Here is a 15,356-nt window from a genome sequence, read left to right on the forward strand (position 1 = left end):
CTGCTCTACCAGTGCCCATGCTAACAAGGAAAGGAGCTAGAACAGTGGTTCCCAAACCTGGTCCTGGAGGCACCCCAGCCACTCAGGTTTTCAGGATACCCACAATGAATATTCATGAGAGAGATTTGCAAGCACTGCTTCCCACTGCATGCAAATATCTCTCATGAATATTTCATTGTGAGTACCCCGAAAACCTGACTGGGTGGGTTGCCCCCAGGACCAGATTTGGGAACCACTGAGCTAAAGTCATGCTTGTCCATGGATTTTCTGATTGAAAATACCTCTGTGCAGTAAAGCTGAGGTCATTTTCAAGAGTGGAAGTGCCAGGACAGTGCTCCACCTTTCCTCCAAGTTTGGGTCCAAGCAGTGGATTTATATGGAAATTACTGCACCTTCACCCATACAGAACCAATACTTCTGTAGTTTGGTGATATATAAGCTGAACAGTGCTGAAAAGCAGGCTGCTGCTCTCTGTACAGTGGTATAAAGAATCCGCTTGTAAGATGACGTCACAAATACATTAAAAAGGCACTTTTTCCACCACCTACAAGAATGCATTCAGACTTAATTTAAGGCCCAGGAGTGACAGAAATTACGTTGCACGTCTACACCAAGTCTCTTGTGCATTAGTAATAACAATAACATTATTAATTAAATTTATGGATTGTCTCTATTCCTGGTGTGCAATGCAAGTGATCCAAGGCAGGGAAAACCCTTTCCAATTCCTATATAGATTAGATATAGCTAACTCCAACCACCCAAACTGCTGAGAGATACCCTCCATGCAATTTAAACCGATTACACAAGACAGAAGTAACCCCGTTATGAAGGGTTGTTGCCTGATTCCATGTCGGAAATAATAGGTTAATTCAGCTCTGCTTTGCCCCAACTGCATGCAGGGACTTATAGACCTGATGTTCTCTGGAAACTCAAAGGGTTCATGAGAATTACAAGTCCACACATGCAACAGAGTAAAACCAGGACTGAATTAGCCTGCTCCTTGTGACATAAAATCAGGTGACAACTTTGCCATTATGTTTTCGGAAATAATAATGCTGCTTTATACATGCAGATATTTACATGGCTGTTGTCGTAATTGTAAAGAAACTTAAGAAAGAAAGTTGATGTAAATGTTTAAAGAAATCACAATGTGCTATTCCCCTAGGCCAGGAATTTTCAACCCAGTCCGCCTGAAAACCCTGAATGGCTGGGTGTATCCCAAGGACTGGGTTGCAAACTTTTGCCCTAGGCAGGACGCAAAAGCCAGGCACTGTCAAAAACAAACAAAAACCCCCCCCCACCAATCATAGGCTAGAACATGACTGCCAAATGGCTATCTTCCCTACCATGCTGCTGAAAATCTAACTGCCATGGCTCTATACAAATAGGGTTGGGTCAGAGGTAGGACCAAGTGAGGCCGTAATGCCCACCCATACGGACAATGGCAATAATCAGCTGCTATCTGGATACTTAAGTGGTTTACCCTTAGGCCAGTAAAAAACTGCCCTAAATTAAACTGCATATGCATTTACCCCCAGATTCTATATATCTGACATAAGATCGGTGCTGAAATTTAAGCATGGATCCAATTTGCGCGCGTAACTAAATTAATGAGCTAACAATGAACTAGTAGGCCTCAACAACCAATAACTGAACTTAACTGGCACTCATTTGGATTTGTTTGTGCATCTGCTCACACGCTATTCTATAACGATCTATGCCTAAATCTTTTAGCATGCAACTCAAAAAGTCAAGCTCCTCCTAATCCAGTTGCAATGAGATCCTCCCTAGCGGGAGGACCGTCACTTACAATTAAGGATTTGCCAGTGTCTGGAGTGACAGCAGCAGCAGTGGTGGGAGTGAAAGAAGCTCCTGGAACGTCAGCAGTCCAGACTGATGTTGCGTCTACAGATTTAGTTTTTTCCTCCATAGACTTTCATAACTACTAGACTGGATTCTCAAGAATCAGAGGTTGGGGGTGGGGAGGAATCCAAGATGGAAACAGCACCTTTGTGAAGCTTGTCCCTTCCTCCAGAAATTTGCTATTTTCCTAAAAATCTCTACTTATTCCCCTGTGTTTACATGGGGAAACAACACAGCAAGACTTGCACCTACCCCAAGGTGAAGTCATCTACTGCTGCTGTTTGCCCGATGGATAACTTCACACTCAGCAGGGGATCTGGAGTGAGTGCGTCGCTGCAGGGGAAGGAAGCCGTCTCCCCTGCTTGACACCGACAACACGTTCAGCCCAGAATTCAGGTTACCGCCTGCTAACCTGGCAGGTATGGTGGATTATCAATCACAGAGAGCAGCTCAGTGTCCGGATGGGGCCTTAGTCATGCTCACTACAGGGTCTGCTTCCCTGGAACTTCTGCTAGACAATGGCGCATCGGCATCTGCGAAGTCAGCTGTGGCATGCGAAGCGTTGGGCCACAGATGCTTTCAGGATTCTTCAAGCCCTTTGGTGGACTCACAGAAGATCTTAGGTGAACTTCAAAGATCTGCTTGCCCTACTAACCTAGCTTGATAACGTTAGCTGTTATTTGGGAGGCTTTAACCAAGTTGGACCAGTCAATTTCTAATAAACTGGAATTGCTGGCATCTCAGACTGAGTTAACTGCAATACAAAAAAAGTCTCTGTGGTGGAAAAAGTCTTAGAAGCATCAAAAAAGCTTCCTGAGAAAAAAACAATTTGATCGTTGATAATTTGCTGATTCATCGTAAGTTGGAGAGCTCTGAGACTATTATAAGGAGAAAAACATTGAGGTTTGTAAATTCCTAAACTGCGCTCTGTTGATAACACCTAAATGGTACTCTAAATATTAAAAATACCTGAACAATCTTATCCGCTGTTAGGTAAAGTTTATTGTGTGTCCACTGTTGAGAAAAGACCTACCGATCAAGATATTGAGCCTGGAACAGATATATCTGATAAGTTACCACTGGAAGTTTCTACTCCATGCTAATTGGTCTACCCTTTTCATGAGCATTACTTGACCTCCAATTAATGTATAGATGGTTGGAAGTCAGTCAGTTTTTTTTTCCTCTTTTGACTAATGTTTTCTAGGTGGCACTAGTGTTAATCCTTACCTCTGTGATATTTTGGGAGTATATTTTTGTTTTGTGGTATTTTCCTCTGTTAACTAATTTTACATATACTTAACTTTCCTTATTTCATGTCAAAGATTTATCTTGTCACTATATTTTACTTTACTCTGGGGTCCTTTTACTAAGGCGTGCTAACAGATTTAGCATGTGCAAATGATAAGATGCCCATAGGAATATAATGGACGTCTTATCATTTAGGCCTCTTTTATCAAGCTGCACTAACGGTTCCTGCATAGCAATGCTGACTGAGTCCATTCACAGTGAATGGACTTTGTCGCATTACTGCACCAGAAGCCAATAGCGCGGCTTGATAAGATACCCTTAGTGCGCGCTAATCATTAGCGCACGCTAAATCTGTTAGCACAGTAAAAAGAACCCTTTATTTCTTATGGATCACAACACATCCAAAGGAGTTCAATGCAGAGGCGTAGCCAGACAGCGGATTTTGGGTGGGCCTAGGCAAGAAGTGGGTGGGCACCAAGTGTTCTCCCCCCGCCCCCACACCCCAAGAAAAATATCTCAGCTGGTGGGCAGTCTGCAGCAGGTATGTGCTGAAAACGGAGCATGCGCAGGTGTCAGTATCATGGAGAACTAATCACAACAAAGCCATTGCAGTATACTCAATCAAACACAGAAATATTGGCACCATCAGGGGGGGAAGACTTCAGCTGGCAGAGCTTGGGATCCCCAACAGCTACCGCTAAACGTGTGCTACTGTTGGGTGGGCCTGAGCCCTAACTGGGTGGGCCTTAGCCCACCTGTGGCTACACCACTGGTTCAATGCAATTTACATAATAAGAAAACTGGACATACCTGGAATTACAATAAAAACAAGTAAAAATATAACTGTCCCTCAGATTTTACCCATAAATAAAATAGATAAAACAAACAAAAACAATATGTGTCTCTGAGCTGGTGTAAAATCTGATGTAGAATTTTTTTTCTCCTACATGTATATTCCCTTTGTAAAATGGGAGATGTATGTGTAGATTGTAGCCCCATTCAAGCCACATCCTCTTGAAATCTCTGCATGGTGTAGATCTCCCCATGCGAATAACCCCAGATTCTATATAGTACACCTAGAGTTGTGCGCCGATAACAATACGTGCAACTCAATTGGTCTAATGAGCGCTGATAACAGCAGTTAACAAGCACTAATTGGCACTGATTAGAATTAAGCGCACGACTCGCTAAGCTCTAGCATTCTGTAACAATGTGTGCCAAACTTCTAACTTTTGCGCAAGCAAAAAGGGGTGTGGTTATGAGCATGGAAATAGGCATTTCGTGGGTATTTCAACATTTACACGCCTACTTATAGAATATGGCCCAGTGCCCCTAAATCTACACGCCAGGATTTATGTCACATTTATGTTGGTGTAAATGGATGCACATAGATTTAGATGCTGAAATAAGTGTATTCTATAATTGGTGCCTATAACTAGGTGCCGATTATAGAATACGCTTAGTTGGCGCTTAGTTCTGTGCTGATTTTTTAGGTGTCATATACAGAATCTCCCCTATAATGTCTTTCTATAATCAATATTTCAACATCTATGCATTACATATGTGTAACTGCTGCTACTTAAGATTTGGATTTGTTTCTAAAATAATAACTTTTAAAAAATACTTTGAAAAAGTTATATGTTCAACTGTCAGGAATTTATTTAAAAAAAATTTTTTTTTAACATAAATGTATGTGTCCTCAAAGTGTGTTCCTTCATGCAAGCCTTACCTTTCAGCAGCTGGAGTTTGCTGTTTGCATGAGCTAGTAATGTTTTTGCTTCTGTCTGAAGTCGTTCCGCTTTCTTCCTGGCATCAGCGGAATCTCCTGTTTTTTTGGCAATTAGGTCTTCCACTGTTTTATACTTGCCATTCAACTCACTGTCTAGTACCTGTAGTGTTAAAGATAACCACATGGTGGGGCTCTTGCACAGAAAGCACATTTACAGAGAAACAGTTTGATTTAATGCTAGCTATTGTATTTTTTCCAAGGGGCGCTTTTTTCCCCCCAATTCTATGGTCTGTAAGCTTGTATACCTGTGCTGTCTGCACCATCTTATCAGTTTAAGAATGCCCTGGAGCAACTGCTTCATTCATCTTGCCACAGTTAAATTACATATTAGCGTACATACAATTGATTTCCATGTATTAAAAAGTCCTAAGGATGAATTTTTTTCTGATTCACGTATGGGTGTGCAATATGTGAACTGAAAACAATTTAATGAAATTGGAAAATAAATTAACATTTTTTTGCCTGTGCACATCCCTTCTGGCTTGGTCTGAACACTGCTGCAGCAACATCTTCATCTCTGTGGCATGGTACTTAACTATCCCCCTCCCTCCAGTATTGATCAGCGCAGCTCACGTACCTTCTTCACCTGCTCGGCGCTCTGTTTCACGTTATCCACGGTGGCCTGTACCTCTTCTACAGAATCAGCATTGACAGCTGCCTTCCGCTGAAGCTCTTCAACATTCTTCTCCAGCTGGGCAAGGTGCTGAGTGGCATTCTGCAACGTTTCTTCCGATACAGATGTTTCAGATTCAATCTAGGATGGAGTGATGTTCCAAGCGCAAAGATTAAAAAAAAAAAAAAAAAAAAAAAAAGACAGGACAACATGTACTGTCAGTTTCAGAAATGTGGAAACCTACTCTACTGCGGGTGTACAAGAGAAGTGGAGAAATCGATTTAACACGGAAACAGCATGGTATCAGCAGAACCTTTCGTGAACTTTTGTCTTTGATTTTTTTTTTTCTATAGCATAGAATGTTATCTTCATGCACATTCTATCTGTAATCCAGAACATAAAAGGCCAACTTGTATTTATTCTTCCCCTTCCCCCAAGTGTTTTTAGCTGTGGAGAGGGATGGGGGTGTTGTTACAAGCTGGCGGAAGTTGTATTGAATAGCTGCCTGGAGCATTATCCATTGCCAATCAGTGCACTGCATTAAAGGTGGGAGGCAGGAGCAGTTAAGTACAAAAGAGAGAAATGTACGTGAGTGAATGTTTTAAATTGATTTCCCCCCTCCCCAGGTTTCGGTTTGTGTGCTTGGCACTCTGGTCCACAAAATCATATATGGTGTAGTCCCAGGATACATGATAGACCTCATAGATCTACCAACAAGAAACAGAGTCGGTTCCGCTAGATCATATCTACAAAACAAAACAACATACGCACACGGCCTTCTCCTACATAAATGCACAACTATGGAATGGCCTCCCAAAAGCTGTGAAAACAATCCATGACCACCTTAGCTTCCAGAAATCACTGACGACCATCCTGTTCCAAAAGGCATACCCTACTGAGCCAACTTAAATGCCTGAATCCAGCAACACAACGAAACCAAAGCCCGTAACGAACATTACATAACTCTTCTCCTAATGTATCTGTAACACATGATCCTCTTTGATAATAACATCACTTTGTATCTGTCTTTCATTGAAGGCGACTAACGCCTCACGGTACTATGGAAGCCACATTGAGCCTGCAAATAGGTGGGAAAATGTGGGGTACAAATGTAACAAATAAATAAATAGGAATGCATAGAGCACATTTAAGGCTCCTTTTACTAAGCTGCGATACTAATTCCTGCATGGTAAAGGCAACGAAACCCATAGGAACTGAATGGGCTTTGTCACATTGGCCAAATTGGGAATCACCACTATGACTTACTTAAACTTGTATCCCTGATCATCAGGCACACCCTGCTATTTGCTGCTTTAATTTAGCCCCATCCCCCCCCCCCCCCCCCATTAGATTATCTCCTGCCAGCAGGCAACTGTTTGCCAGTATTAACACATCTAGATCCTGGGAGACAGAGGCACAAAGCAGGGCAGCATTTCTGTATGAAGACAAGAAGGCTCTGTTGTTATCCATCTCATATATCAGAACAAATCATAGATGTCAAGAATACGGAATAGAACTGTGGGGGCAGTTGGGAACCAAATCTATAAAGGGAAGGGAAATAGGACTTGATATACCACCTTTCTGAGGTTTTTGCAACTACATTCAAAGCGGTTTACATATATTCAGGTACTTATTTTTGTACCAGGGGCAATGGAGGGTTAAGTGACTTGTCCAGAGTCACAAGGAGCTGCAGTGGGAATTGAATTCAGTTCTCCAGGACCAAAGTCCACTGCACTAACCACTAGGCTACTCCTCCACTAGCAACATTCCACATAGAATCTCAAATAGTAGCAACAGCAACATTCCATGTAGACTCTCAAATAGTAGCAACATTCCATGTAGAATTTCAAATAGGGAAAGGGAAATGGGACTTGATATACCGCCTTTCTGAGGCTTTTGCAACTACATACAAAGCGGTTTACGTATATTCAGGTACTTATTTTTGTACCAGGAGCAATGGAGGGTTAAGTGACTTGCCCAGAGTCACAAGGAGCTGCAGTGGGAATCGGACTCCAGTTCCCCAGGAAGGATCAAAGTCCACTGCACTAACCACTAGGCTACTTTTGTCTGTAGAAAACTAGCATAACCAGGGATATACATACACATGTGTTTAGGCACATGTACTTAATGCCAGCCATAGAGCTCAGCGTTCTCCTCAGGTCCTTCTGAATGGGCACACCTCATGGCTTTTGTAGGCATAGTGCACTGGTGATGGTGGACCTAGGAGTGGTGCTCCTGTTCACACCAAAGGTTGGTGCCTTTAAGAAAGCCACGTGGAGAGATTCCTGAACCACTGGCGTTACTTAGAGCATGTGTTGATTGATATTGCACGGGGCAGATCAGGCGAATTCTGGCAGCCCGAGATGGCCTTACTGTTGCAGGATTGAAGGCTTGGCACAGCAGGAGCATCATAAGATCTGTGCAAGCTCTGGTGCAGGGGCAAAAGCTTGGTGAAGGTAGGCAAAGAGTCCACTCACAGAGCATGACAGCTGGTGTCTTGAATGGGGCAGTGCGGAGAGCGCTCCTATTCTTCGGCAGTGGGGAACATGACGATGCACAGAGACGTGTGGTGCCTATTACTAGCATGGGGTGCTGGCACCACAGCTTGGTGCTCCCTCAGTGGTTAACAGCTCTTGGAGCTGTTGCACTGATCAACGCAGCAGTCACATAACACTGAAGAACCCTACCCCTGCTGCACCATCAAAGATCAGTGCTGATGGCCATGTGCCACACAGTCAGCAACACCATGCACAGAACGTCTTTCACTGAACTAGTTTTGTGATCAGTACCAACCTGGAATAGTTAGCACTGGGAGGCACTGCTGTTAGAAGCTAGTGCAGTTTAAGCTCAGCGCGGGGAGGGACAAGGTATTTTGTAGCACAAGTTGTTCCCAGGTCTGTTGCCTTGATGCCATTATCAGAGGTTTGGCACAGGATCCTTGCTTCCAGTCCCCAGGGCTCCAAATAATGGTCAGCAAGACCAACCAATGCCTCAGAGCAAGGCAGTGTGGGGGGGGGGGGTGGGGGGGGCACCTCAAATGACTGTTGTGCCACAGATCTGTGGTGGAAGGAGTTCCCTAGGCTAGGACTGTCAGCCTGCACAAGGAGCACTGTTCCACCTTAATAGGCTCCCAGGGGTGTAGACCAGAGGTGTCCTGCAGGAGGTACAATGGATGGGAGGATCTCCTCTTATTAGAGAATTGCCTACTGCTTTTCTGAAGGTGACCTAGAATCCAGCATTGAAGGCCAGTAGGGGTGCAGGCCATGGAGGGGGGGGGGGGGGGGGTGGTGGTAGGTCAAGCCACCATAGTTGTAGGTTCATAGGAGAAGAGATCTCAGGTGGTGAGAGGGCTCGAAGGGGACCGGCACTAGGAAAGCGGTGATTCCAAGATCCATGAAGCAGGCCCACTGGCCTTTTTGTATTCATCACAGAGGACTTGGAAAGTAAAATAAAAAGGAATATACATGAAGTAGAGAAAAGAAATGAACAGAGGACAGGAGGAGGATTCATTCATATGGGTGGAAAGAACAGACAGGTGCGGCGCGAAAGCACTGTGTTATTGGGTGACTTAGTCCATGCTCAGAAAAGCCTTCTATGTTTTCTGAGCTCTAGGAGAGCTAATCCATCTATGGTGCTGACAGATCACGCCACCAACTCATCCTGCTTGTCCATGAGAAAGTAAATCCCCCTTAGGTTTTTTTTTTTAAGAGGGTAATCCTTGCTAGCTGGAAGCATGAGATACATGGAGACAGGAGCAGCAGCTGCAGCATCAGTCCAAAAGGGCTGTAGGAGGAGTTATGGCATCAGCACAGCTGGAAACAGCTTTAGATCTGGGGGCGGAATCTTCCCACTGCCTGACCAGACACAGCTGCAGCAGTCCTTGGGGTAGATGGATGCAGCCGTTTCCTCTTGTCCAGCTGTCTTCCTCTACTATTCTGTCCTTTTCAATCAACGTCACTCCTCTATTCTATGTTCTCTGCTTGTCAGATGCTCTCTCTCTCTCTCTCTCTTACTGACTTGCCAATATTTCTGTGTTTGATTGAGTATAATGTAATGGCTTTGTTGTGATTAGCTGAACGGTTCTTAAGAAAGTCTGTGAATAAATAAACTTCAGAGCTTAGAAGCTGCTGCAACTCTGGGAATAGGATCGTCAGAGCCTTGTTGTCTGGAGGCAACATGAGCCGTGGACATGGAAAGCAGGAGTAATGATACTGATGACTTAATGGAAGCCCAAAGGGACCAGACATATCAAAGACATCAGCAACATGAGAGGGGGGGGGGGGGGAGACAGAGAAACGTAGAGTGGCGGAGAGGAGCTGGAGACTAGAAACAGAGTGGTGGGGAAAGGAAGAAGAGAAGTGAGCGAGAAAAGAGAGAGAGAGAGACTGGTGAGATAGCAAAGTGAATGGTAGAGATTGGACTGAGAGAGGATAGGACTGGTGGAAACAAGCAGGAGAAAGCTGAAATGGGGCCAGTGGTGTTCCTTGGTCAGTTGCCACCCGGGGTAAATTGCCGCTGTGCACCCCCCCCCCCATATCACCTCCAAGCCCCTCCCACTCCCTGGGTGCATTGTTCTTACCTCCTGGGGTGCTGGGAGCAGCAGTGTGGCTGTCGGCTCTGACGGTTCCCTGCTCCCTCTGCCCCGGAACAGGAAGTAACATCAGAGGGAGCAGGGAACCGGCAGAGCCAACAGCCGCATGGCAGCTCCCTGCACTCCTCCTGTAGTGTGCACTCGGGATGGACTGCACCCACCGCCCCGCCCTCAGTACGCTGCTGGATGGGGCAGACTGGTGGGGAGGGAGCATAATTCGGGGAAAGAAATAGGGAAAAGTAAAGTAGCGGGGACTACGCTGTTAGGGGAAAAGGAATGTATAAATACTTTGAATGGAAAGAAGCAGCTGATAGGAGGACTTATTGGCCAAAAAGTCTGATGATCCCTAGTGTAGTGGAGAATACACTTTTCCCTGGGCACTTACTGAGGTAAGGAGGTCCTGGGTGCCTTGAATGTCCTTGTTCGCCTGTTTAATGGCTTTCTCTGCAGCAGTCTGAGCCTTCTCAGCTTCTTCTAGGGCTTCCTTTACCATGTCAGCTGTAGCTTTAACAGCAGATGCGCTATTACTGTGGTACAAACATTTTACAGCAACACATTAGCATACAATGGCGCACTGTATGACCAGCAAAGCTAGAAGAACCTTTCAGCTGTATTTGCAAATATACTAAATACATATGCACTGCTCTTTTGACTCTCTTCCTTAACCAGCACTTACCGAGCCTGTGCTGTCATGAGACCTCATTCACATCGTTTTCCACATTTTTTTAACCTAGCCATCGAGTGATAACTCTTGACCATTGGGAATAGATCACGGTTCTCTTTGGAACCTGATAAACCCTTTCTGGCCAGTAGGTGTCATTGTACAGTGGCTGGGGGTCTCCTTCTTCTCCCTGGGAATGTGGAAATGCTGCCCCTACAGAATTCTCAAATGGGCTAAGGAGCAACCAGCAGACCCAGGAATCATAGCCAAATCTCCTGCAGGGTGGCACAATCTCAGTTCAGTATTTTCAGAAGCACAATTTAACTAAGAACAAGCTCTCTAAGAGCATGGTCTTGTCAAACTTTCAAAAAAAGGAAGACACTGACTGATTCAAGATTAGATCATATCTGAACAGCTGAAAGGGATCTGTGTGACACTGGCATAACCACAGGGGGCCTGCCCCCCCCCCCCCTCATTTTAGGTTCAGGCCCCCAAAGTCTGCTGGTTTGGCTAGTGGGGGTCCCCAAGCCCCACCTGCAGAAGATTTCCTGCGGCGATATTCCCTGCCACGCTGCCTGCCCTGCTTCCTCCTCCCTCGCGCACATGCTCGGTTTTAATGAAATTGAGCGTGCACGAGCTTCGAACATACTCTATTTCACTAAAACCGAGCAGGCGCACCGGGGCAGGAAAGCAGGGCAGGCAGCACAGAGTCAAGTACTACCACAGGAAGGCTTCTGCTTGTGGACCCGTCAGCCCAGGTATGTGGGGTTGTGGTGGGGATGCCCCCCCCCCACTTTGGGCTCAGGGCCCCCCTCCCCAAAATCAAGGTCTGACTACACCTCTGCTGTTTGGTCTTGGGCACATCATTCTGAGTTTCGGATTAGTAAAATGGTCTTACAATTTCCAAAGAGTTCAGTACCAGCATGGACTATTCAGGGTTAATCCGTTAGGTGCTAGCTGCAGAGTTGATCATGGCAGCCATTTTGAAGAGGCAGCCTCGACGGGCAGGGGTGAGTGGTCATTGCTCTTGCCCATTCCTCCGCCTGGCAATCCTAAGGGTCTGGATGAGTTTGAACATTCCAGGGAGTGGGAACGAGTGAGGGGGGATCAGAAAGGGGGAGGGACTTGGAAGTTAGGGGAGTGCTGGCAGATAGTCAGTGCTAAACGACCAACGTTAGGACTGCTATTTATGTGGCCCTATTTGATCACTTAGCTATGTGAGCACCTAAACTGAATACTGCCAGCACCGAAATAGCTGTCATCTCCTCCCTGACTCCACCCTCTGAACACTCCTCTCCAGCCCACTTCAAAAATGGCCGGTCAGAGATGCTGAATATTGGCGGCTGGCAGGCAGAGTGCAATTTCAGCCTGCCTGCTTAAATTGTTTTCAATTTTGACTGGCAGGTTTTCCCCAGAGCTGCTCTGGCGGCTAGTACTCTGCACCGTTACCTTCTAAACTGTACAAGAGCCATGTGAAAGGTCAACATACAGTTTATTACCTGGCCTTCTTGGCTTCATCCAGGAGCATCTCAGCTTTCTGAATGTCTTCAGCGCTTTGCTGCAGTATGATCTCAACGCCAGAAAGACTTTCCACACGTTCACGGATTTCGTCCGTCAGGGCCTGCATCTGCTCGGGCGTACTTGGCAGTTCCATCTTTAGCACCTCGCTAGCCACCGCTTCAATGCTGTCTAAGTCAGCGCCATCCTCTAAGAACCATAGAAGGATAAAAGGTGTGAACACTATAAGATTCAGCACATGGTGGAACAAAGTGGTCACTTGGCGTCCTGAAGGAGCCAGTGATGAATGGTCTGCTAATTTACCACACTATTTAAGAGAATTGACAGCTCCAGGAAGTTAGTTAGAAAGTGGACCTGCCTCAGTTTGATTGGGTCTGAATAAACAATGCAAATTATGCCAGAATCACTCAACGTTATAAAACTGAAAATAGGTGGCTCTAAATCTCAGTATCCATGCTTTAAATTTTCAAACATGTGCACTACAGATTTTCAGACAGTCACCAAAACCCTGAATACCCTGTTATGCGGAATTTATTTCTGAAACACTCACAGGGCAGTAATGAAACCCCAAGAGGAGCTGGCAGGCCTTACAGCTGCTTTGCAAAACCTGGGTTGGTACTTGTACTGCTGGCACAAAGCAACTTGCTTACTTGGCATCTCCACTGAAGTGGATGGAAGTATTGCCCGAGGATTTCAAATAAAATCACCATGCATGCTTTCCTGTGCCCACCCAAATCTTGCGTCCAAAGTCGCCCACCTTCGGCACAGTTGAAAGAACATGTGCCACCATCCAGCATATGGATTTATGCGCTCAGGGGTGAGGAAAGGAAATTTTAAAACCCAGTTTCTATATAGGAAAATCCATTTAGTCACAAACATTTTTGTTACCTCCTAAACCATGTCTAGTTCACCTATTTTCCTATTGCAAATACATTTATTCAAGTCAAAGTCAATATTACGTTAAATCTTGTAATTGTACCAGACTGTTTAGCTCAACATCATTCTCCTTCTCTTATTGCACATACAACTTAAATAGAAAAAATTGTGCATCCTCTGTGCATTAATCCTTGTACCTTGTCAACTCAAAAGCCAGAACAGATGAAATACATTTCTTTAGCGTGCAGAGTAGTCTTACATAGTAGATGACAGAAGCAGATACACCTTTTTATCCAACGTTAACACCTCTCTAATTTTGGAATGTCTGATATTGTCCTCCTGGTACCCAGGCCCTCTTTGGCGCTAAGCAGAGGCAGCTCCTATCTAGAGACAACAGGGGTCAAAGGAAGTGTAAGAGGAGAGTCAGGAGCAGAGAGAAAATATCCTCTTACTGCTCCTGCATCTCAAGGTTATGGAACACTCGATATTCTTACGTGATCAACTCCAGCTAAGCTGACGAGTTAACAAGGTTCAAGTGTTTCTTTCATTCTTGAAGCTGCTCCCCTTCATCACTGAAAGCACAGAATCTGCCATGATATTAAACAGGGAGTCCAGGGGTGTCTTGATCTCCTTCAGGACATGAGAACTCATGGGCATGTGCTGGGTTGAAGGAGCCACAGGGAAGTTTAAAGAGTTACCAAAACTATGGACTTCATCTGTTAAAAAAAGCGGTCATTGATATTGTTCATCTTTGGTAAGCTTACAAAAAACACAGGACAATTTTATTTTTTCAAAACTTCAACTCAAGACATTCAAGCTCTCACACACTCTTCTTGTTTCCTGGCCCTCCACGGTGTAAAATACTGCATTATGTACACAAACAGAAAGTGTACCTTTGCATTCTGGAACCTTCTTGAGGAAGATGGATTCCTAGCTGACCCGCCTCATGTTCCACCCCTCACCCCCAGCCAATCACAAAACTGCAGCAGAAACCTCGGACAGTTCTGATTGGCTGAGAATGCTCCAGGTACACATGTTCATGCATACTGCCTTAGCACAGAACAAACGTGCTTTATTTTGAATTAAATTTTAATGCATTGGCTGCCTGCTGATGTATGGCCAGTGCAAAACTAATCACTTTTCTGTATCTAACTGTACTGTGCACCTTGAGGCTGTGTTGAAACCTGCAGCTCAGCTTTTATTTCAAAAACCCTGAACCTCAAGCCCTGCAGCACAACATGAAGTCACAAGTAGCAGTCTCTTCTCTTTCCTTCCTTTGGGCCATATGTGATTGAAGCTTGCATTGATCTCATAGCCCAGTTCCTGAATAATCCAGTCAATTCTTGCCTCTGCTATTGATCAGAGACACCATTAAAGAGCCACATTTGAGGTTTCAACGCACATCCAAACCTCAATGCAGTCAGAGGACTTGTGCCATCTACATTCAGCAATGCAGCTGCTTTCATAAACCAGCTGGTGGGGAAGCTCTCCCCCACTTGCTTTTTCGCAAACCCTAAAAACAAGCCTCCGTTCCAGTAGGAGCTTTCTAGGGTGTCCTCTGACCATCCCCTTCCCCATGTCCCCCCCCCCCCCCCCGTGTTACTTCTATGATGAAAGAACTGGCACTGGCATTTCTAGCCAGACACACAGGCATTATTAAGTGCCTGAATCCTGCCTAGAACACACAGCAGAGTCTCTCCCACTCAGATCTACCACAAATCACCTTCTAGCGCATTCCATCTGAGGTCAGACATGTTCGTTCACATAAGATCTTTTCAAACTCAAACGTAAAGCTGCAGTACGAAACTCTTTTCCAAGGAAAAGGAAAAACAATTTCCTTTGTGACACAGAAGGCAATTCTATAAACTGACGACTATAAATACACGCCACTTACACACATCAAAGGCACTATTAATTGACAGGGTTGCAGGAGCTGGTAATGGTAATATCTAAACCCCGATGTTTTGCAATGGAGCGAGGGGTGGGGTAGGGGAGGGGTCAGGGTGGGATAGAAAATGTTTAAACGTGGATGATATAAGTACTAATTGGCACATAATTGGAACCGTGGATTTGTAATCTGAAACGAGCAGAGTTTGTTGAACTATTACTGTTTGTGTTTTAATATATCACCAATAAAAAATGTTGAAACATAATTGCCAGTTTGGTGCCTTTGTGCACTAGGCAGTATACTGAAAAC

At 44.9% G+C, this 15,356-nt stretch overlaps 1 protein-coding gene across 1 annotated transcript in view; it reads right to left on the reverse strand.

Moving 5' to 3' along the window:
* The window catches only part of LAMB4 (laminin subunit beta 4), a 304,586-nt gene that overhangs the window by 1,642 nt on the left and 287,588 nt on the right, over positions 1-15,356 (reverse strand). Inside the window, 4 exon segments of the mRNA XM_030216762.1 lie at positions 4,841-5,000; positions 5,478-5,654; positions 10,490-10,631; positions 12,265-12,472. Coding sequence (XP_030072622.1) covers positions 4,841-5,000; positions 5,478-5,654; positions 10,490-10,631; positions 12,265-12,472 — 687 coding nt within the window.

This window comes from Microcaecilia unicolor, chromosome 10, assembly GCF_901765095.1.
Source record: "Microcaecilia unicolor chromosome 10, aMicUni1.1, whole genome shotgun sequence".
Lineage (NCBI taxonomy): Eukaryota > Metazoa > Chordata > Amphibia > Gymnophiona > Siphonopidae > Microcaecilia > Microcaecilia unicolor.